The 22,595-nt window shown below is 53.9% G+C and overlaps 7 protein-coding genes across 7 annotated transcripts; 5 read left to right on the forward strand and 2 right to left on the reverse strand.

Annotated features, from left to right (window-relative positions):
• Positions 1–2,490: 2,490 nt before the first annotated feature.
• rmt3 (Ribosomal protein arginine N-methyltransferase rmt3) lies at positions 2,491–4,452 on the forward strand (the record flags this gene model as incomplete). Its single annotated transcript, XM_062877782.1, has 2 exons — positions 2,491–2,936; positions 2,996–4,452. The coding sequence occupies exons 1-2, from the start codon at positions 2,669–2,671 to the stop codon at positions 4,450–4,452; spliced, it is 1,725 nt and encodes a 574-aa protein (XP_062733589.1). The 5' UTR covers positions 2,491–2,668.
• A 614-nt stretch (positions 4,453–5,066) lies between these two features.
• RAV1 (regulator of (H+)-ATPase in vacuolar membrane) lies at positions 5,067–5,995 on the forward strand (the record flags this gene model as incomplete). Its single annotated transcript, XM_062877783.1, has 2 exons — positions 5,067–5,165; positions 5,234–5,995. The coding sequence occupies 2 exons, from the start codon at positions 5,067–5,069 to the stop codon at positions 5,993–5,995; spliced, it is 861 nt and encodes a 286-aa protein (XP_062733590.1).
• Positions 5,996–9,413: 3,418 nt separating this feature from the next.
• Positions 9,414–13,224, reverse strand: QC761_306430 (uncharacterized protein). Its single transcript, XM_062877784.1, has 3 exons — positions 11,740–13,224; positions 10,646–11,623; positions 9,414–10,518 (listed from the first exon to the last, which is right to left on the reverse strand). The coding sequence occupies exons 1-3, from the start codon at positions 12,521–12,523 to the stop codon at positions 9,695–9,697; spliced, it is 2,586 nt and encodes an 861-aa protein (XP_062733591.1). The 5' UTR covers positions 12,524–13,224; the 3' UTR covers positions 9,414–9,694.
• On the forward strand, positions 13,056–15,015 carry ARG3 (ornithine carbamoyltransferase). Its single transcript, XM_062877785.1, has 3 exons — positions 13,056–13,976; positions 14,032–14,719; positions 14,784–15,015. Exons 1-3 carry the CDS (start codon positions 13,620–13,622, stop codon positions 14,825–14,827), a joined length of 1,089 nt encoding a protein of 362 aa, XP_062733592.1. The 5' UTR covers positions 13,056–13,619; the 3' UTR covers positions 14,828–15,015.
• On the reverse strand, positions 14,988–16,686 carry ILV6 (acetolactate synthase, regulatory subunit). Its single transcript, XM_062877786.1, has 2 exons — positions 15,477–16,686; positions 14,988–15,347 (listed from the first exon to the last, which is right to left on the reverse strand). The coding sequence occupies exons 1-2, from the start codon at positions 16,253–16,255 to the stop codon at positions 15,164–15,166; spliced, it is 963 nt and encodes a 320-aa protein (XP_062733593.1). The 5' UTR covers positions 16,256–16,686; the 3' UTR covers positions 14,988–15,163.
• QC761_306460 (uncharacterized protein) lies at positions 16,462–19,507 on the forward strand. Its single transcript, XM_062877787.1, has 6 exons — positions 16,462–17,437; positions 17,527–17,747; positions 17,894–17,915; positions 17,980–18,206; positions 18,255–19,073; positions 19,125–19,507. Exons 1-6 carry the CDS (start codon positions 17,236–17,238, stop codon positions 19,146–19,148), a joined length of 1,515 nt encoding a protein of 504 aa, XP_062733594.1. The 5' UTR covers positions 16,462–17,235; the 3' UTR covers positions 19,149–19,507.
• A 231-nt stretch (positions 19,508–19,738) lies between these two features.
• On the forward strand, positions 19,739–20,817 carry QC761_306470 (uncharacterized protein; the record flags this gene model as incomplete). Its single annotated transcript, XM_062877788.1, has 2 exons — positions 19,739–19,809; positions 19,869–20,817. The coding sequence occupies 2 exons, from the start codon at positions 19,739–19,741 to the stop codon at positions 20,815–20,817; spliced, it is 1,020 nt and encodes a 339-aa protein (XP_062733595.1).
• Positions 20,818–22,595: the final 1,778 nt, after the last annotated feature.

Consider the following 22,595-nt stretch of genomic DNA (forward strand, 5'->3'; position numbering starts at 1 on the left):
CGTCACGCTGGCCGCGCAGCTGGCCAGAGCTACAGACGAGGCTGTGAAAGTTCCAGATGATCATGACCAGGTGTTGTGCAGTCGGGGGCCCAGGCTTCTTGCAAGCCCACATCTTTTTTTCTCCTCTCGGGTTGGGGTCCGAAAAGTATTACTCACATGTAAACTCAGCCTTCCAGGTTGTCATATCGAAACCGAAGAAGGATAGTTTTCCAACACTTGTTATTTACTAAACGAGCTCCTTGAGTTGTTCAGGTAAATAATACACTGGGTTGCTGAAAAGTGAGGTGTGGTGAATTGGTGAAGCATCCGAGCAGCCACCCCATTTCTACTTGCTGGACCCCCCAACTATACAAAAGGATGTAGTAATTACGTCTCTCGCGCTTTATGAAAAAGAAAAGTTCATAAGGGAGTTCTTTGGGCTTTCTTTTATATATTATGGATGATATCTTTTTAAAAAGTAAGATCTAAAACTATGATATTTATATGTCGATAAACCGGAAAAAGCTAAGAGAAGGCTTCGTTAAAACACTAGTTTATAAAGGTAAGATTATATTTTAACGACTTAAAATAACAAAAGAAAGAATAGTTAATATGTAAACATAAAATTATCTTCAAACTTTCATTTATATTAACGGCTTATAGGTAAAATTATTGTGAATAGGGGGTCCGGCAAGTAAAAATGGGGGGTCTGAAAAGCATTGCTCTCACATATAACAAGGGCGTCTGTGGTTTGCTTGATCCAGGACTGATCCAGTTACGTAAGAGAGGTAGCTACTTATGTCTGGAACATTGCAGGGGGTGATGATGACTTAGATGTGTATCATCCTCAGTGTCTTGGTAGCCAATAATGTAGATGGTTGCTGCCGGTGTAGACGCGTGGCTTGATATCACGGAGTTCAGGACCGCATCAATTTCTACAACATGAAGTTGCACTCTTTTGGGAAGAAAGTGATCAAACAGCTCAGGACAAAAAGACCGGCGAGTTCCAAGCAGGGGGAACCACCCCATTGAGAACTGGATCGATGGCCTACTGCTAATAACTGACGAGGTGGAACTCGTCACTGCATGCTATCAGTGCTGGTTCGAAGAGCCGCTCAAGAACTTCCTTGCCAAACGCCATCTGCCCAAGTCGGACCCAGACTATTCAGACGATGTGAAGGAATTCGCACACTTTGTCGCCCGCTTGGGAGCCCACAAGTACGCCGCTTTCAAGGTGGTGGAAGGAATCGACAAGCTGCCGTATTTTTCCAATCAGCGCTACCGTGTCAAGTTCGACCGGCTGCCCAAGGGTGGTCACCAGGAGGCTCTGAAGCCCACGCCCATCAACCTCACCCGGGCTTTTGACTGGGCAAATGGCGACTACAACAACGAGCCTGACCCGTTCACCATAGTCAAAAAGCTCGCGAATCTCTTCCCCGGCATCCCCAGCAGTGATCCAGCGGTGGGTTACTATCTCGAGCAGGAGCGAAGGAGTACAGAACACAAGGGCTTCAGTTTCCAAGGCGAGATCAGCCGGTGGCTTCAGCAGAAGAAAGGCATCCTTCTGACGCGCTACCACGCCGAAATCCAGATTGCCAACTTATTCAACGCCACCGGGAAGATCTTCCAGGATAAAGATAGGTACATTGGCTGTAGCAAGGGGGCCTGCTGGTTCTGCGGGCAGTACCTGGCGAATCTGCCATCCCCGCGCGGCGACGAACGATTTGTCCCGCCTGCTCAACACAACGAGATCCTTCCAGGTGTTACTTTCCCGCCAACCAAAGGAAGCAGTGATTCCAGGTGGGCTGTTCAGGTCAAGGCTTCGATGAACGAGGTTGTGCTCCGCACGACACGCGACGCTCTTCTCGACAATATTCCTCATGGTGCGAGGAGCCATCAGTCGACTAACACATGGATGGATAGAGCGCTCTCCCAGTCCTCGTGAATGAGAGAGGAGGACATCAGGAGTGCGGCGTGATGGCGAGATTGCGTAACGAGAATCAGATTTCTTTTGTTTATTGCGTTGCTTCTCGGCCCAGATTGACTTTCAGGTTCTCTTGTGGGCTCACCATACCCACCTCAGCTACCCGGCTTGGCCAGCCTCTTATTGTTCATAATACAGACGTCGGTTTTGTGAAACGGTTGCTCTCGTTCTATGATGCCCTTGTAACACCCCCTGTGGCCAGCACTGGTGTCCTCAGGTTTAGCAAAAGAGCCAGGCGTTTCACGGGACAAGTCAGTAGCTTTTCCAGGATTCGGGAAACAGTCGTCATGACCTGGATAACTGCATCCTTTGCTTTGGAAACTCTACGGTGAGCTGTGAGCCTCTCAGGTATCTCTAAATGTCCCGATAGCACTTAAGAGCTGTAATATCCTGTGTTTAACAGAAAAAGGGGCAATGTGTCCACCATGGATGTTTTGTTTGACCAGGGCAAGCAACATCCATCCAGGGGTTAGGGTTATGTGCGATGAACCCTTGATGAACCCTTGATGAACTTCACCTGCAGGCTCTCTCCCCGCACTTTTTTTGTGACCTGCAGCTCAGCGATGGGACCCCTCCATTTTGCAGCCAGGAACAGAAAAAAAAAATTAATTTTGATCCACAGCCGTTGGAAATAAAACTCCGACGCTCACTTATACAAAACAGACACCGAAACGGCCACTTTTGGTGCCACAGAAAAGAAACAAAATGGCCGAAGCATACCCCCCCTCCATCAGCGACGGCTCCTCGTCAGACAACTCCGAGGCTGGCAACTGGCTGCAGGGTGATCAGGACGATGGTGATGACTTCAGCGAGCAGGAGACCGTGCAGGTCATCTCGCTGATGGACGACAAGGTCTTTGACGATGCTCTTGCCATGGTCACCTACTGCAAGGAGAAATATGGGTTGGATTTCTTGGGGGTGAGAGATCGGTTGGGGCTTGACTTTTACGGGTCGATCAAGTTGATCAACTTCAGTACGTTGCTTACTTTTACTCTCATGTGATAGCTATGGAAACTAAACATGAGATCACAGTACGCCAAAAGGTCCACGATGGCAAGCCAGTCAAGCTGGATGATATCAAGGCGTCTGATCTCGAGGATGACTCACTCTTGAAGCCAGTACTGGAGGATGATGCCCTCATCGTGTGCTTGGATGACCTCCCTGCCTCTGGGGAGGCTGCTCCTCAGGCCCGGGAGATCAAGCAAAAGGAGGTCCCGGCCGTTGATGAGCTTCTTCGGAAGAATGCGCAGCTCCAGGAAGAGCTCGAGAAGCTTTCTCAGCAATTCTCCAACTACAGGCTTGCTGTCCAGCAGACCTTGGACCAGAGATGGGGTGAGGATGACAAGCCCGAGTCCTCCAAGGCTAGAGCTGAAGCCCCTGCTCCAGCTCCTGCTCCTGCTACCAACGGCACAGAAAAGAAAGACGACTCCCCACCCGAAGCCACCTACTACTTTGAGTCGTACGCCCACAACGACATCCACGAGACCATGTTGAAGGACACGATCCGCACCAACGCCTACCGTGACTTTATCTACAACAACAAGGCCATCTTTGCCGGCAAGACTGTTCTCGACATCGGATGCGGTACTGGTATCCTCTCCATGTTCGCCGCCAAGGCTGGTGCGGCCAAGGTTCTTGCTGTTGACAACAGCGCCATCATCGACAAGGCCCGCGAGAACATCTTCAACAACGGGCTCGACAATGTCATCACTTGCATCCGTGGCAAGATTGAAGAGGTTACTCTTCCCGTGCCCACGGTCGACATCATCGTCTCGGAGTGGATGGGTTACTGCCTTCTCTACGAGGCCATGCTTCCCTCTGTTCTCTACGCCAGGGACAAGTACCTCAAGCCCGACACCGGTCTTCTCGTGCCATCGCACACGTCTATGTGGATTGCTCCTGTGGCCGACGAGGAGTACGTCACCGACAACATGGACTTTTGGCGGGATGTCTATGGCTTTGACATGAAGGCCATGCAGGAGGGCACCTACGCCAACTGCCGCATTGAGCACCTCCCCGACGCCGCCGTGGCCGGCACCGCGCAGTGTTTCAGGATGCTCGACCTCCACACTTGCACCAAGGAGGACCTTGTGTTCAACGAGAAGTGGACGTCGACTTATACATCCAAGGACAAGCTTGATGGTTTCTTGGTGTGGTTTGATACCTTTTTCTGCGAGTCGAGACAGGAGCAGGTCGAGAAGCAGTTGACATGGAAGCAGTGGATGGATGTCAAGGGGAAGGAGAGCGTGGCGTTTACCACCGGGCCGTTTGACAAGGAGACGCACTGGAGGCAGGGGTTAATGTTGATTGACCATGCCAAGCAGCCGAAGGGAAGCGAGGAGAAGGTCAAGGAGGGGGCGAGGTTGGAGGGCGAGATTGAGTATGCTATTCCCGAGGGTCATCACAGAGGGTTGAACATCAAGGTGACTTGGGGGTTGGAGGGGGAGGAGGGGGAGAAGAGGCTGAGCCAAATGTGGATGTGCCATTAGAGAGGTTCGGCGGGGGCGGCGGACAAATGTATGGGATAGACAAAATAAACAAGGGAATGAATATGCTCTGTATGATGGGTTTGCTGACACAAATGCCAAGCCACCGAGTCGCAAAGTGTGGGGGGGAGCTTCTGGAACCCCACGTCATAGCGATCTCGCAGCTCAGGGCAGATTCCCACTGCTGCAAGTCGCATGATGCAGCAGCTGGTGTGTCGCATGTGTTCTGAAGGCGCGCTCCTTTCACTGATTGCGTGACACCTTCTAAACCAACTCATCTTCTTCATCTCATGTTTTCTTTTCTGTGATTTGTGTGCTTTACACCTGGGTTGCCTGTAAAAGGTACGTATTTTTGGCAAAACAAGGACAGGGTCTAATTGCCAGCCGGCACGGCACGACGCGGCAACCATTCACTCAACCACTTACCTCGACACAGACAGCACAAATCAGCTCCCAGGCAGGCAAACATAACGAGTTACGACGACAGAACCAACCGTCGAGTCCCTTTTGCACATTGAATTACAAGCCGAGAACACGACATGCCTGCGGCAGACTCACCATATCAATAGCAGTAGACGAATCCTCACCACACCACCACACCACCACCACCACCAAAAATGAGAACCATCCTCCCAGGCCTCCCCTCCCCCCACCTTCAAGCCCTAGCAACAGGCTACTGCCAAAATGCATCCGAGTCCGGCCCCCGTCGAATAACCGTACCTCTTCCCCCTTCCACCCCCCCAAATCTTCCTTTCCTCATAACTAACCCCCCTACCCGGTGTAGGTCTACATCTCCGGTCCCGCAATCTCAATCCTCTCCCCAAGCCCCGCCTCTCCATCCCATCTCCTCCAAACAATCTACGACGACGACCCAACCCCCCTCCAATGCGTTGCCCTCGACGAACCCACAGCCAAAATCGCCGTTATCACCACCTCTGGCACAGGAAGGATATATAAACCAACAATCAACACCCTCCTCCCGATCAACTCCCCCGAGCGTGAGCCCCGCTGGGTATTACAAGGAACCTTTTCCTCCTCCCCCTCCCCTTCCCATCCAGCAACCCTCTCCTGGGGCAGCGACGGCGAACTTTTAGTCTCCTCCTCATCATCCCTCCAACTATGGCAGACGTCCCGACCAGAGGGGGATATTCATTTATCATGGTCGCAACCGCTCCCTAATCCAGCGAAAATGGCGCTGTTGTCGTATGATTCGGCGTACATAGCCTCTGTGGGGCGATATGATAAACTGGTGAAAGTGTGGAGGAGGCTGAGCTATGGGTCTGGGGGTGCGGGGACGGAGGAGGGCGTTGATGGGGCGAGGTTTGATTTTGTGTACTTACGGCATGGGGATGTGGTTACCAGGCTTGAGTGGAGGAAGAGGCCAAGGCATGAGGGGCAGACGGTGGAGAATGTGCTTTGGACGGTGGACTGCAAAGGAAGAGTAAAGCTTTGGGTTGGCGGGGATGGGCATGGGATGAGGGAGCTGAGGCTTTGGGGGGTGGAGTTGGGGATGAGAATGGGGTGGGTGGTTCAGGGGGGGATTTGATGGGGGCTGTTGAGGGGGTTGTGGAACGGGGAAGGGGGGAGGGGGTGGAAAGGGTGGTGGAGGTCGGGAGGAGGTGTCATGAGGTTGTGGTCGGGTTGGATGGGAAAGGCGGGGTGAAGGTCTGGGGGTTGGAGGATGTAGGTTGGGAACCGGGGGCACAGAAGAGAGGGGGGGTCTGGGAGATTGTGGAGGTGAAGGGGGTGGAGGGGTTGGACTGGGGAGGGGGAGCAGGTGAACATGTCGAGGTGCAGAGTTATTGTGATGGCAAGGGGCTGTTGCAGGTGCTGGTGCACTTTTTTGATGGGAGGATTGAGGTTTATGAGACCGATCTCGCGGCGTTGGTTGATCCGAACCCGAAGAGGAAGAGGCTAGAAAGGGTAGCTGTTTGGACTGGGCATTCGGCACCGGTCAAGAAGGTGGTGAGGAATTTCAGTGGGAGGGCGGTAGTTACGAGGACGGAGTCGGGGCAGAGCGTTGTGTGGAAACATGAGTTGGATCATGGGAAGGGGGTGACGATGTTGAGGAGACAGGTCGTCATCCAGCAAGCGGGGCATGTTCACCGGATGTGCGTGTTGAGAAAGGGGAGGTTTGTGGTTTTCTTGCGGCACGAAAAGGTTGAGCTTTGGGACTGTAGGGGGGCTCAGGCGAGATTGCTGGCCGAGCAGAGGTATGATGTGCCGGGGAAACCACTGTGCCTGATTGTGCTGCCGAGGCACAAGGTGGAGGATTACACCACGGCGCATGTTGCGACGATCACTTCGGAAAAGGAGGGTGTTGTTTGGGAGGTCAAGTTTCCGTTCTATAGACCGAACGATCCGACGGTCAAGGTTGCGAATGGCCGGGGGGAGGGGGATCAGGAGGGGTGCATCAGGGAGTTTGTCAAGTTTACGCTTGAGGATGCGGGGGATTTGGGGTATGTGTTACCTGTTGATCCGGCCGGGGCGGATTTTCATGTTTCGGGGTTTTTGGATGTGTTTGCACGGGATGTGGCGATTTCGTACACGCACTCGGGGAGGGTCGAGTTTTGGACTGCGAGGGTTGGGCATAAGGGGAAGGGGGTGGAGTGGTTGTCGACGAGCTCGCTGGAGACGGGGGTTGCGAACCCGGCGCTGGTCAGCGGGAGCACGCTGAAGAAGGCGGCGTTGGTGAGTGCGGATCGGTCGACGTTGACGATTTGGGATATCAGGGGGGCGAGGCTGGAGTATGAGCAAAAGTTTGAGAACAGTCATACGATTAGGGATCTGGACTGGGCGACCACGCCGGCGAAGCAGAGTATCTTGGCGGTTGGGTTTCCTCATCGGGTGTTGTTGTTGAGTCAGATGAGGTTTGATTATCTCAACAAGGGGCCGGCGTGGCTGCCGACGAGGGAGATTTCGATACGGCAGTGCACACCGCATCCGATTGGGGACTCGGTTTGGTTGGGGGGTGGACACTTGGTGATTGCGGCGGGGAACCAGTTGTTTGTGCATGATCGGGAGTTTGAGGCTTCGACTTCGCTTGTTCCGGCAACCGGGCTGAGGATACCGCATCGGAAGGGCAAGGCGAGGCAGCTTGATCTGTTTGAGGTTGTGGACCGGCTCAATGGCCCGCTGCCGGTTTTCCACCCGCAGTTCTTGAGCATGTGCATCCTTGCCGGAAGGATCTCGCTCGTTCACAAGGTCCTGCAGGCGTTGCGCAAGACGCTTCGGTTCTGGGCAGAGGGTGATGTGGTGGATGATTACCTTGGTCTCGACCTGGTGGAATTCTACGCCGGCGATGGGTCACTGCATAACGGCGGTGGCCACCCAAGAGAGTACCTCAACCGCCGGCAGTCGTTTGACGACGGCGACGAGCCCTTCTCGGAAGAAACAGCTGTCGACATCAACGAGCGCCTCACCCGCATTGGCATCCCTCAGCTCTCGGGCCACGAACAAATCCAACTCGTCGACATTGTAGAATGCGTCGGCGTGGTCGAAAAACAACGTCGCTCCCTCGACGAAAACGGAGCAAGATTCATGCTCGCCTTCAGGCAACACGCCCTGAGAAAGGGAAGAGCAAACGAGGTGCACATCTCGTGGCGCGAAATCAGCTGGGCATACCACTCCACCAGCCAAGACGTCCTTGTCGATTTTGTGACCAAGCAGAACCACGGCAGGATGCTGTGGGAGGGCGCGAGAGAAAGCGGCATGTTCATGTGGCTTGGTGACAACGCTGCCGTGAGGCAACAGTTTGAGATTATTGCGAGAAACGAGTACACCAAAGGCGAGGACAAGAACCCTATCGATTGCAGCCTCTATTACCTCGCCCTCAAGAAGAAGACTGTCCTCCAGGGCCTGTGGAGAATGGCAAGCTGGAATAAAGAACAGGCCTCGACGTCGAAGTTTCTGGCGAATAACTTTGACGATCCGAAGTGGCGGACTGCGGCGCTGAAGAATGCTTACGCGTTGATGTCGAAGCGGAGGTTTGAGTACGCGGCTGCGTTCTTCTTGTTGGCGGACCATTTGCATGATGCGGTGAACGTCTGTCTTAATCAGCTTCATGACCTGCAGCTCGCGGTGGCGATCACGAGGGTGTACGAGGGTGATAATGGGCCGGTGCTGAAGAGACTTCTCGAAGAAGAAGTCCTATCCACTGCAGCAAAAGAAGGAAACCGCTGGTTAGCGTCATGGGCATTTTGGATGCTTGGACGTCGTGATATGGCTGTGAGGGCACTTATTGCAAGTCTTTCCCCCCCCCCCGGGTTTCTTTTCTATAACACCCCCTGACTAACTCTTTGGAACAGACGCCAGTCTTTGCCCTCCTCTCCACCACTCCCTCCTCCCCACCCCCAGACGACGGCAACCTCAAATCCAAATCCTACCTCACTGACGACCCCGCCCTCGTAATCTTGTACCGCCAGCTCCGCCAAAAGACGCTTCAAACACTTCGTGGAGCGACAAAGGTCACGCCAAAGGTGGAGTGGGAGTTTGTGCTGCATTCTGCCGGGTTATATGACCGCATGGGCTGTGACTTGCTCGGCCTTGATTTGGTGAGAAACTGGGAGTTTTTCCACCCTGCCGCGCAGGCGATAACGGGGTTGGGAGGGGAGATTAACCCGTTGAGGCTGCTGAAGAGGAGGGGGAGCTTGGTTGTGGCTGATATTCCTATCCGTGGGGGGCCACTGTCGCCGCTTGCGACGCCGGGGGGGCAGATGCAGGTGCCGGGGGAGATGAAGACTGGTGGTGGTGGTGGGACAACGGCAAAGCCGAAGCCGCCTCCGACGGTGTTTGAGGAGCCGGATGCGAACTCCTTGTTGGACAGTTTTGGTTTTTAAAGAGGGGAGGTGAATGATGGAAAAAGGGGAAGGGGGGTGACATGGCAATGTAGATTCAAGGCATTCATTGTACATATTAAAAGAGAATCGATACATTACACCAAAACTAGACATTCATGAGGCAACTGGGGTGTGATCAAAGGAAAGGACTGCTCTGTATTCATGCCATTGTATCCCTAAAAAAGCAAAGAGAAAGACAACTGTGTACTCCGAACCCAATCCATATACACCCCCTGATACTCATTGTAGGTCTGATATCCATCCTGTACTTACTCTCCCTGTCGTCTCATCGTGTCCCCAAATCAAGCAAACCCTTCATAGCCCCCCCAGTTACATAACTCCACAAAAGCCAAACGCCATCCCAGTCCCTTCCCAAATATGCAAATCAAACCATCCTCCTCCGAAAATTACAACCTAACCGCAGCCCCAATCCCCCTCCCCCAATACCAAACCTTCTCCCTCCACCTCCCCAACCTAACCCCCACCACCGCCCTCGCATCCAGCTTCATCCTCCCCCCCAGCGCCTCCTCGACCTTATCATACCCCACACTGTCCAAATCCCACGCCACCGGCAACCTCGGCGTCTTGCTCTCCCCCGGCGGCGCCGCAAACGGCAAGTCATACACAATCGTCCCGATCACTTCCGTATGGTTATACAGCGCCGTGGCGTTGACATGCTCTATATAAAGCATATTCTTTTTCAGCGGGCTCACAAGCGTAAACTGCGCCGTCGACGACCAGAGGTGAAACGTTGCATCCCGAATAAAGTGCGTCTTGTCGTCTTCCGACTTGCCGGGCAGAGAAAGCTTCGGTGCGTCGAGCGTAAAGTTTAATCTCGAGAGCGACGCCCCCAAGGAGGGGAGAGAGGGGATCGTGCCAGCGTGGGTGCGGATCGTGATGGTGGTGTTGTACCCCGACAGATACTGAGAGATGAGCTCCCGGCCGACTTTGGGACCGTCCTTCTTGCCGCCGAGGATGGGATTCCACCTGGCAAAGACGGGGATGTTGGTGTTGTTTCCGAGACCAAGGTCAAGATTCTCTGCCTGGGCTTCTCCCAGCGTGGTGCCGTTCTTTTCAAAACGAATGCTGATAAAAGGAATATGTGCTGTATAAGGCGTAGGATTGGTAATGTTGACCAAAGCACGGAGTGAAATCGAATCAGGCGTTGTGTCGAGAATTTCAATGTTACCAACTTTGGGTTCCGCAAGACCGGGGAGGTTCTTTCCAAGAGCTATTGACCAAGGTAATGTCAGTGACGGTGCCCCACGAAGATGGTCGGTTGAGCTGCCAGCGCGGAATGGAATCATGGATGACCAATGGCGACTAACAGTGTGGTGATGATCAGAGTAGATACGGACGTTTAACTGGGATTTTACCCTCGGCGGGCACCCCCTTGACAACGATGCCACCGAGGACTGTCTGCACCTGGACATCGACGAGCGCGTTGATGTCGAGCTCAACACCCTTTCCTCCGAAAAGCAAAGCTGCGATCACATCAGTCATGACATCGGCGTCTGTCACGTTGAGTGGTGCATCGACAATCCGAGACTGAATCTTGAGGGTAGCCTCCCCGCCATCAGTAGCGGGGAACTGGGTCGAGTTTGCTTGTTGCCACTCTTTGAGGTTCAGCTCTCCAAGCTTGTCCTTCTTGTAGAAAACGTCGGCGTTGGCCCGAACATTGGTGACATTGAGAGAAAAGTTCATCTCCGCCGGAAGCCCTGCGATGACCCGAATCGTGCCCGACACTCTTGGGTTGGATTCGGGGTCGTCAGGCTCGGCTGCTGGATCTGGCATCTTGAAGTGAACATCCGTTAAGGAGAAGTCGCGAATCATGTTTTCAAACGATCGTCCTGGGAATGGCACAGGCACAGTGATGCTGGACAAGACATCAGCAAGCCAGGCTGGTGTGTCGCCGCCGGGCTTCTGTCGGCCTCGAACAAGCACGGTCGTTGTTTCATTGCCAAGGAACTTTGCGAAGAGCAAATCGAGCGGTGAAGAGTTGGAGTTGGGACAAGCGCGAGTCAAAGGTTCAGGCAGTTTGTCGACAACACCATCGGCATCGACAGCAACTTCGGAGCGGGACTTGACAGAGGTGCGGTGAGTAATGGCGGACGCAATGACAATGGGAGCGTCATTTGTTCCACATCCGGGGACAAGAATCTCGAATCCAAGCTCGGGGATATCGACCGAGATTGGGTACTCGTTAAAGGCTTTGATGGTGACCTCCACACCCATGGCCCACCGCTCAGCGTGTGACGTGCTTCGCTCAAGCACGGGAATCTCTTTAAAGTTAAGCTTGGTGATGTTATAAGCGGGCAGCTGGGGCATGTCGTGGCCTACACTACTAATCAGCAACATGTTCATGGTTGGGGCAGGCAATCCAGTAATCATTTTCAAAAGAGAGACTTCTCTCCAAAGTACAACGAAGCGAAAGTGCGGTAGAGGGATTGACCTTCAAGTGTCAACGACTCAGCAATAGAGTGCGTTCCGAGAGGAATCATTCCCGCCCTCAGCTGAATATCAGCCTTTCCCAGCACCCGAACCGTATCCAGCCTTCCTTCCAACCACTCATTGGCAATCGTTCGGATACCCTCAGCGTCGCCCGGTATGAGATCGGCAACAAAGTCCACCGCGTTGTTCTGGCCGTTGGCGATACTAACATCCATCGAAGGGACTGCCGCACTTCCCAGCAAGATGTTGTCGTAGTCTGGCAGGTAGACATTGATCCTGGTATCCTCCGTCCCGATACTTCCAACCAGCCATGTAGCAGTCTTGCCCACCCGTCTAACATGTTCGTTTTCCACACGCTGCGCATCCAGGCGGAAATTCGCCTGGATTCTGGCCCGTACACCGTTGGTCGTGATGGACACCAGCGACAGATTCGTCGGTTCAAGAACAATCGCTTGTTTGGCGTACTCCTCCACCGCGGCGGGCACAAAGAAAGCCCCAATCATAATCCCAAGCGCAAAGAGTGACAGTACAATCACAGCGATCAGTGAAGGCTTCGGTATTGATCTGTCTTTTGTCGATTTGACCGAGACGGCGTCCGTCTCGCCAGCAGCAACAGATGCTGTCTCGTCTCGTACGTCATCATTCTCGCCATCGTAGCGCCGAGTTGCGCTTGACGATAATAAAGGTGTTGATTCTGATTGTTCGTCCATCACTCGCGCATCGGGATCGGCGGCTTTCGGACTGCTCAACGCAGCCAGAAACGGCGTCGTTTCCGAGTCTGACATGATGACACTCGAGATGTCGATGGATTTTAGGCGCTGTTGGGTTGAATGGTTGGGCGGTGGGAAGAAGCTATTGCTTGCCGTCCGCCGAGGGACAACAGGGATGGTGCTTATCGTCGCCTTGGCCTATGACATGGCCAGCGAGGTGTTGTCACGAGGTCCCCGCAGCTATCGATAGTGATGGAAGAGAGAGAGAGAGAACCGCAAAACAGACGGCGGAATGGGTCGTTGAAGAATGAGAGACCTATGGTGATGTCGAGATGAAGTGAAGAGAGGAGCTATGTGCAGATAAGGTTGGGGCTGGATGACATCGCTCGGTTGTCCGCCTTGTTGCTGCCTCCGTTCTCCGTGCCTTGGAAACGGCAGGGCGGGAACAGCCCACACGGCCAGAGGTGTGGCGCTCAGTTGAGCAATGGGAGGTCATTGGTCAGTTAACAAAAGAAGGTGTGTGGCACGGGCGTCCAGCCTTGAGCAAGCGAGACCAGGAACAGGTCCCGAACGCGGGGGAGAAGACGGCCAGTCAAACAGCTGCAATTCGTCATCCTGCAGCGAGCCCTATCCCAGCAAAACTCAGAACGCCGATGCCTCCGATTCAAGGAGCACACCATGTTGAGCCAAATGTTGGGCGAGAAGCAAGAGGAAGCATCAGCTCGAAGCCAATTGGTGCCCTCAATCAGAAGACAGAGTTGAAGTCGAGATCTTCCTATGACCACACAGAATTCTACAAATGCTGCCTTGGTGATAGAGTCGGACAGACCAACTGACCTCATACAATTTTCCAACGGGACCGGTTACCGGACCCTTATTTTCTATACAAGTCATCAAGGTCCCCCCGTCTGGGTATCTTCCCTTTTTTTGGTCCAACCTGCATACTGACTCACGACCTGTTGCCCTCGTCAACCAATTTCCCCATAAGAAGAGGAGGCAATCGCAATATACCTCTCATTCCAGAATTCAACCGTTTGATACCCACCCACTCCCCACTATCAGTCATCGAGATCTGATCCCAAGCCAAAGAGAGAGGAATTGTTTTACTCCCAGGCATTCCCTTCCTTTAAAAGATCTCTCGATAATACACCACCCACCCTTCTCACTCGTCATGATGCATCGTGCTGGCTTCCGCACACTGAAAACAACAATGGCTCACCTCCAGACTCGCTCCCTCTCCTCTGCTGCCTCCGGGTCGCAGCCCAGGCATCTCATGTCCATCGGCGACCTCACCCCAGCCGAGTTCACCAGACTAGTCCTCAACGCCTCCTCTCACAAAAAGGCCGTCAAAGATGCCTTCGCCGCCGGCCAGACACCACCAAAGCCCCTCCACGGCGCCATGACAGGCAAGACCGTCGCCATGATGTTCTCCAAGCGCAGCACCAGAACCCGTGTATCAACAGAAGCCGCCGTCCAGCTCATGGGCGGCCACCCAATGTTCCTAGGCAAAGATGACATCCAGCTCGGCGTAAGCCCCTCCTGTTTCTTCTTACATCTGTTGTACCCAATCTAACAACCCCCAGGTCAACGAATCCCTCCACGACACCTCAGTCGTAATCTCCTCCATGACCTCCTGCATGGTCGCCCGCGTAGGCCCTCACTCAGACGTGACCGGCCTGGCAGCCTCCTCCTCGGTCCCCGTAATCAACGCCCTCTCCTCCGACTTCCACCCCCTTCAAACCATCGCCGACTTCCAAACCATCCACGAGTCCCTCTCCTCCACCCCCTCCTCCTCCTCCCTCGGCCTCGAAGGTCTCAAAATCGCCTGGGTAGGCGACAGCAACAACGTCCTCTTCGACCTCGCCATCGCCTCGGTCAAAATGGGCGTCCACATCTCCGTCGCCTCCCCGACCGGCTACGGCATCCCCCCCAACATCAAATCCATCATCCTCTCCGCCGCCCAAGGCGTCCCCAACCCAGGCACCTTGACCGAAACGACCATCCCCGAAGAGGCGATCAAGGACGCGGATATCTTGGTCACGGACACGTGGGTGAGCATGGGGCAGGAGGAGGAGGCGAAGAAGAGGTTGGAGGCGTTCAGGGGGTATCAAATCACACATGAGCTCGCCAAGCGCGGGGGGGCGAAGCCGAACTGGAAGTTTATGCACTGCTTGCCTAGGCATCCCGAGGAGGTGGACGATGCTGTTTTTTATGACGAAAGCAGGAGTTTGGTGTTTCCAGAGGCCGAGAATAGGCTTTGGGCTGCGGTTGGTAAGTCACCCTTGAACATTGTCACCCGTTTTTGGTGAGATGAAGCTTACAACTCTTGACACAGCTGCCCTCGAGGCGTTTGTGGTCAACAAGGGCAAGATTCTCTGAATCTTTGGGGTAGATGAGATGAGGTAGAAGGGGGTCTACAAAAAAAGCGTCTTGGTTGGTTTTACATCAGGGGGCTAGGGAGCGTATGGCTTTTTTTTCTGGAGAAAGGCGTACGGAAACAAAAAAAGTTATATCACGGGTAGCGATTTGAGAAAGATGTCAAAATAATCTGGGCAATTCAGATTCGGTATCAATTTCCTCTTTAGATTCGGTTCTACGCCGTTCCACCCACACGCCTCACAAGTAAAACACCCGCGTAAACACTTTTTGTAGCTCTCCCATAACTCTCAGAATCAAAGCAAATCATTCCATTTCATTATTACTACCAAGTTTGTTTTAACCAGGGGGGAGGGTACTGGCATCGACAACCTCGTCAGCGTCCTTGACGTGCTGATCCTGCTCATCAGGACCGTAGAGGGGTGATCTAGGCAGGGCCATCAGCCCGGTGCGGGCGGACTCGAGAATGCCAAAGGGAGCGATGAGCTTGAGGAAGGAGTCGATTCTCTCGGGCTTAGCGGAACTGTTTTTAAGGAAGTGCATATTAGTGACTGTTCGACTGGTTTAGGGGGGTGGGTGACTCAAGGTCCAACCAAGCAGTGAAAAAGCTTGGCCTGATAATGAAAAGTGGGGGGGAAGGGGGGTCACTTACATCTCAACAATGCAGCTGTTAGTGCTAATATCGAGAACCTTTCCGCCAAACTGATGAGCAAAATAAGTGATATTCTTGAGGTGCTCATGCTTGTGACGCAGAGCCTCGCTGACAACCAGCCTGCTAGGGTGGAAGTCCTGCGACACCTCCTCCAAGCTAGGCTCAGAAGCAGCAGGGGCCGCCTCGGCATCCTCAGCAGGAGCCGTGATCTCCCTGTGGTGGGCGAGGAGCTCCTCAAAGTACTCGGGACCAAGAATGTTGATCTTGGCGAGGAGAAGCTCGCGTTGGACGAGAGCAGAGTTTGTGTAGTCCAGAACGGCCCATACGGGGACGAGATCCTCGAGTTGGCGACGGGCCTGCTCGACGACGCCGTCTTGCCCGGTAAGCACGATGGTCATGCGGGAGAGGTCCTCTACTTCGGTGTTGCAGACGACGAGGGAGTCGATGTTGAAGCCGCGGGCAGCGAGAATGCCGGAAACGCGGGAGAGGACGCCGGGCTCGTTTTGGACGAGGCAGTTGAGGACATGGCGCTTCGGAGGGGCGACGGAGGGGGTGGGGGTCTCGTAGAGGATGTTGGACACGGCTGCTTGGGCTGACCACGAGGGAGGCTGGTCGCTGATGGGGAGGGGTGCCTGCCGGCGACGGTTGGCTTTGTAGGCAATGGCCGAGGTGGAGGAGCTCTTGCCGGAGCTGTGCCTGACGGCGGTTTGCGCCAGGAGGCCGGCACGGGCCTGCGTCGCTATCCTCTTGGAGGGAGCGAAGAGGCAGCGGGAGGCCATCTCTAGCTGTGGGTTGGCGACCCGGGCAGGTTTGTTTTGCTGGGGAAGGAGTCGATCAGGTTTGTTTATCGTCAATCTGAAGGAGCTGTCGACGTCAACATGGGGTATTTGTTTCGCGGATCAACAAGCTGAGTCACCACAATGTCGGGAAGCCGGGGAAGGAAAGGGTTGAAGAGGAAAAAGTGACTGACCGAATCGGCGCTCAGGTCCGGCGTGCACACCGCGAAATCCCTCCACAACGGCTGGCTGTCACAGCTCAACTGAGCTCAACTGGCTCAACTGGCATTGGTCAATGGCCGCTAGCCAGCGCTTGGCTCCGGACTCGGTGGGAGATGGTGGGGTTTTCAGTGGTGATGGTTCCGGAAGGTCGGTTAAACCCTCCTCCGGCCGTCCATTTCCGGGCATCTCTGTCTGCAGACAGGTACCCGGACGTTTTCCAGGGTCCCTGGTCCTCATCGGCCACACAGTATTTGGAACAGTGTGTGCCTCCACGTCGTGGACAAAATATCATCTCAAGGCCTTTGAAGAGAAGTTATTGTTGATATACCTTTGAAAACAGCCAATAGGCCTTTGATGATAGCTGACGTATGCTTGAAGGCCTATTGACTGTCTTTTCGTATGTCTACTTCGTATCGGGCTGTCTTTGAAAGAAAGCCTATCGACTATCATGTTTTAGGGCCCATGCTCTGCATCAGTCTCCATTTACTGTCCAACATAACGCCCCGTTTTCATCCTTCCACTGGCGAGCCTCGTGCATTTTTCTGCGCAACCGAAACTTTGGAGCTGTCCAAGGGCCTCCATTATATGACACTTCGACAACCTCTTATTGATCCCAACTCCGTTGCGCTACTTTTCTGTCTCGTCCAGCCAGTCCTCAACTTCGCCTGTCTATCCGCAACAGATACGGTCCCTCCGTTCCGTCCTTCTTCACCTGCGACTTGACACCTGTGCCTCGCCGAGAGAAACGAAACGCGCGCGCAATGGACGGACGTAGCACGAAGCGGTCTCGCTTTGACCAGACTGAGCCGGAGCCACGCCGTCCCTCGAGATTCGACCGTCGATCCCGTTCGCCGCCGGGGCGCAAGCCCGACTCGGATCGCGAACGTGAGCGCAGCCCTCTTTCTCGGCCTCGCGACGCGCCCACCGGTCCCAAGTCCCCAGTTGATCCCGCTGCTGCTGCCGGTAAGTCCTGAAGTTTTTTTACTCTTTTCTTTTCTCCTTGACACGCCTAAGCCTCTCCATCCTCTTTCCAATGCTAACGTATCCAACAGCCGCCGCCGCTGCCAAGATCAACGCTCAGCTACAGGCCCGCAAGGGCATCCAACATGTCGATGTCCCACCCGTCCGGTCCGCGTCGTCCGGCAAAGAAGGAAGCGCCGGACCTGCCCTCAACGGGGAGGTGTATGTTGCCGATGGCGACTTTATCAAGGACATCGAAGTGAACGATCTGCGCAACCGCTACCTTCTGACCAAAGGCTCGACCCAGAAAATGGTAAATAACTCCTTGTGTTGCCTACTGATACACCATCAGGTCAATATCCAAGCTTTTTGTGCGGGACAGTCTTGCTTACTGGAAGCTCGATAGCTCGCACAGGCACACCCACTTTTGCATCTGCTAACCTCGGCTGCTTGATCTAGATTAAAGATGAGACTGGTGCCGGTACGCCCACACTTGATACCTCTGCTATTCTGTTTGGACTACGGTTGACCACATGTGTTTCAAGATGTCACCACTCGCGGAAGCTACTTTCCCGACAAGTCGATGGCCACGCCGGCGAACCCTCCTCTCTACCTCCACGTAACGTCCACGACCAAGGAAGGCTTGGACAAGGCAGTGGCCAAGATCGAGGAGTTGATGAAGCAGGAACTCCCCCAACTTGTCGATGAGCGCCGCTTTCAGCGCCGCCACAACCCCGAGCAGCCGCCGGTCGAGCGTGACGAGTTTGGCCGAGTAAGTACTATCGAATTTGTTGTGAAAGAATCTGCTGACCATGTACAGCGCAAATGGCCCGAGGAGAAGATAGCAATCACGCTCGAGTCGGTCCCAGGTTTCAACCTGCGCGCTCAGGTTGTTGGACACGGTGGCGCATACGTCAAGCATATCCAGTCGGAAACTGGGTGCCGTGTTCAGATCAAGGGCCGCGGGTCCGGATACATCGAATCCTCCACGGGCCGTGAAAGCGAAGAGGACATGTACCTCCATGTTGCCGGCCCCGATCCGCTCATGGTCAAGAAAGCAAAGGAGCTCTGCGAGGATCTGCTGGACAACGTAAAGCAGGAGTACGAAGCATTCAAGAGTCGGCCTCCTCCCCAGCGACATTACAACGGCGGAGGTGGTGGTGGTGGTGGCTACGGCGGCGGTCGAGGTGGTGGCGATTCATTCCATGGTCAAGCATACAACCGCGACAGTCACAGTCACCATAACAGCAGCCACAGCCAAAGTCATAGTTACAGCAACTCCCCTGCCCCCCCGGCAGCCTCTTCTTCGGCATCTCCTGCACCAGCGGCCAGCACTCCCACAGCAACGAACCCGGCTGACTACGCCGCTCAGTACGCGCAATACATGCAGTACTACGGCAGCGCGGCAGCTGGTGCAGATCCGTACGCGGCGTATGGAGGGTATGAAGCGTACATGCGAATGTACCAGCAATGGATGGCAAGCCAACCACAGCAAGCTCCCGCTGCCCCAGGTGCATCTGCATCTCCCCCTCCTCCTCCACCAAGCGATGCGGCGCCTCCTCCACCGCCTCCTTCCTCGGCTCCTCCCCCTCCCCCACCAGGAGGACCCCCAGGCACCTCTGGTGGGATGTACAGCGCGGTATGATTCTCTCTGCTTGCTTCAGAAGCCACTTGACTAACTTTTGTCTAGCAACCTCCACCTCCGGGGCTCTAGAGAAGGCAATGAACAAAGAAAAGGAGACTACCCACTTTGGGAATTGGGGGGGAGGGGGCCTCAGCGATAATCAATATGCCTCGGTAGATTAGTTAGTATGGCTCTAAAATATAGTCAGGATGCCCCTTGGCCAGACTTGACACGCCTTCAAGCACGGCCAAGCACCTTCATGTACCGTGAATATGCCTTGAACGATGGTCGAAGGCCTTTCCGTTATCTTTGAAGGGCTTGCCATTGAATATAGTCTGCATACCTTCCAAGCTATTGAAGAAGGGTTTGAAGATAGTTGAGAAGCCTTTTGCAACATTTTGAAGCCTTAGTTTCACATGTAGTCAGTCTCTTTCCTCATGCTGTCATGATATCTCCGGGCCGTGCCGTTGGTCAAGTCCAAGCTCCGTGCCTGAGTGTGTGGGGAGCTTTAAGCTCCATTCTTTCCCCACACAGCCGCCGGGCCGCAGTGTCACCTTCATCCAGCAGCTTCAACCTACAAACTCACATCTGACGGTTGCCCTTGCCATCCTCTGTTGAAGCGGCTGGTATATTCTCCTATTTCACGATATAACGTTTTTCCATCGAATCCCGTCCCCGAAATGAGTCACCAGCGTCACATTTCCGACGCGGCGGTCAAGGAGCCTCACTCGGTGTCCCTCAAGGTTCTCCGGCACGTCTTTTTCCCTATCCAACTTTTATATCTTGGGTGTCGACTAACAAATGGGGAAGTCTGACCCGACCATCTCTCGTATCGCAATACCCCCTCTCACCACCTCTGTCCTCCTCCGCCATTACGCCCCCTCCTCCTCTTCCCGCCTCGCTATCTTACTCCCCCTCCAGCACCAACCCGACCCCTTTCTTACTTTCCCCCATCCTCGCCCTTCCCCCAAGCTTCGGCTCGGCATATGTTGGGACAACCTTTTCTTGCACCCTCTGCGCGAATCATGACATCCCCCCCCCCATCGACGGCGGTCCCCCCCTGTCGGTGAAGACGATCCGGGATGTCAAGATCGAAGCAGAGATGAAGACGCCTTCCTCTCCTACCCTCATCCCGCTGCTACCCCCCGGGAATGATGAGGGAACAGATCTCAGCCCGGGTGGGACACTCCAAAAGATTGTGAGTTTTGATCTACGGGAGGAGGGGGCGCACACGCTGGTGGTGCAGGTTAGTTACTACGAGGCTACGTCGACGAGCGGGAGGGCGAGGATGTTTAGGAAGTTGTATCAGTTTGTTTGCAAGGGGTTGTTGGTGGTGCGGACGAAGACTTCTGCGCTTGGGTTGGGGAAGCAGGGGAATAGGAGGTGGGTTTTGGAGGCGCAGGTTGAGAACTCGGGTGGTGGGGGGGAGACGGGGGATGGTGGGGGGGAGGTGGTGTTTATGGAGGAGATTGGCTTGGAGCTGGAAAAGGGGTTGAGGGGGAGGGATGTGAATTTCTGGGGGAGGGGCAGGGGGAGGGAGAAGGTTGTGCTTAGGGCTGGGGAGGGGGAGGAGGTGGTCTTTGTTGTTGAGGAGGAGGGGGAGTGGGATGGGAAGGAGGAGGAGGAGGGAAGGAGGGTTTTTGGGGTTTTGCAGATTGGGTGGAGGGGGGAGGGGGGTGGGAGGGGGAGTTTGGCTACGGGGAGGTTGGGGACCAGGGTTTTGAGGCCGAGGGAGGGTGGTGCTGGTAGTAAGGTGTGATGGATGAGGATGCGGATGGGTCAGGGAGAACAGTGACTGACTGATGGGGCGGCGGGTTTGGCAATGTTTGGTGAATATGGTTTACGGTGGGCGGGAGCAACCTTTCAGCGGTGGGAAATATAGACCCCAGGTCTGCTCTTGCTTACAGCGAAGTAGCTAGTTCATCCAAATTCATTCGGGTCCCCTAGCCCAGTGGTCGGTATTCTGAGTATGCTCCCAGGAGCAGGAGTCCGGAGTCCACCCACTGGAGCCCTTCACGGTAGGTAGTTGGTTCGAGTACTCTCAAGTCTCTGTTTTTTTTTTTTTTTTTTTTGATCCTTTTTGCGACTTTTTCATATATGGCACACCGCTTTGTAAGCCAAAAAGCTAAAGAGTATTCGATGGAGAGCCTTGCAAAGACAATCAAGAGGCCTGCAAAATTAATTAGTACGCCCTCAAACCAGTTAACATGCCTCGAACATAAAGTTAATACGGCTTGAGATATAAAGTCTTCGAGAGGCCTTGTCAGATTGGTTTCCGTTATCCTGAGATGCCTTTATCTACGTCCGTCGCCGTCCGCAACCTTTTTATTCTGCGACGTGTGCACCTATCATGGGACACTACAAGCAAAGGCCGCCAGCGTCTGTTTAGTTGGATAGTTGACGGCGTATGCGCCATATCTGAAATCAACGAACAAACCTGCTTTGAGTGGTGAAGAACGGGCTTGGAGTTTGGAAACCCGCGCAGTCTCCTTTTTACGGTTGCAGGCGTAGTGTCGATGTCTGTAAGTTCCTCCAAAAGCCATGATCGGTTGGTATGACCGTTAATACAATGGGATCTATTACAGGTGATAAATAACAATGATGGTAGTGTCTGCCTTGGGCACTAGGGTATTCTGCTCATGATGGTATAATGTAGCATCTCTCAAACAATTTCCTTGCTCGACCATGTCAATTTCTGCTTTTACAGCAAGTGACATCCACCCATGCAGATCAATCCATGTTCTCCCAGATCTGAATTACCACCTCCCAGGTCCAACTTGGTATAAACTTCTCACCTATGGACAAGGTCCAGGTCAGTAATCAACCTGAACCAACGATACCAACCCGGTTTTTTTCTTTTTTTTTTTCTTTTTTTGGTTTTTTTGACCGTCCCGTGTCTACCACCACAAGGTGCTATGGCTGAAACGCTCGGGATCGGCGGGTTTGGGTTTCGTTCCCCCAAGCCGTGCCGTCTCTTGTTACACTGCTGCGTCCACTAGGAAGTGAACTGGGGCTGCTGGGTGGAAATATATCATCAGACCGAGGCTTTGAAAGAAGGAGCAAACTTTTCGTGTTATTAAGTATTGATGGTGCCTCTTCCGAGATTTCAGCCCGAAAAGAAGAAAAAAAGGTTGAGATGAACAGGTATCCAGATCCTGCATGAGTTTAGATATGGGAGAGTTGCTTGATTGGGATGGTTCTGCATGTGCATATGTGTGTGCATATCTGTGTGCATTGTTGATGGGGAACCGTCAAAGTTCAGGAGAGGCCGGGATTGGTGTATGGCCTTGACATTATGATCTTGGACGATGGGCTCAACATTGGGCATCGGAGCTGCCGGCAGCTTCACCATCATCATCAAGGTTGTATGTAGTTGAGAGTTCGAGGTTGTTAAAGCAACTGGGCAGCAAAGCAGCAGGTCAATAATGCACCTTGATGGGGCCAAGAACGAGGGTTTTGGGTGTGAGTGGATGGGAGAACCCCTGGGTTGGTTTGTGAACCCCTCTCCCCACCTCGCACGCTGACCCCTGAACACTT

The sequence above is a fragment of the Podospora bellae-mahoneyi genome, chromosome 3, assembly GCF_035222275.1.
Source record: "Podospora bellae-mahoneyi strain CBS 112042 chromosome 3, whole genome shotgun sequence".
NCBI classification, from domain to species: Eukaryota; Fungi; Ascomycota; class Sordariomycetes; order Sordariales; family Podosporaceae; genus Podospora; species Podospora bellae-mahoneyi.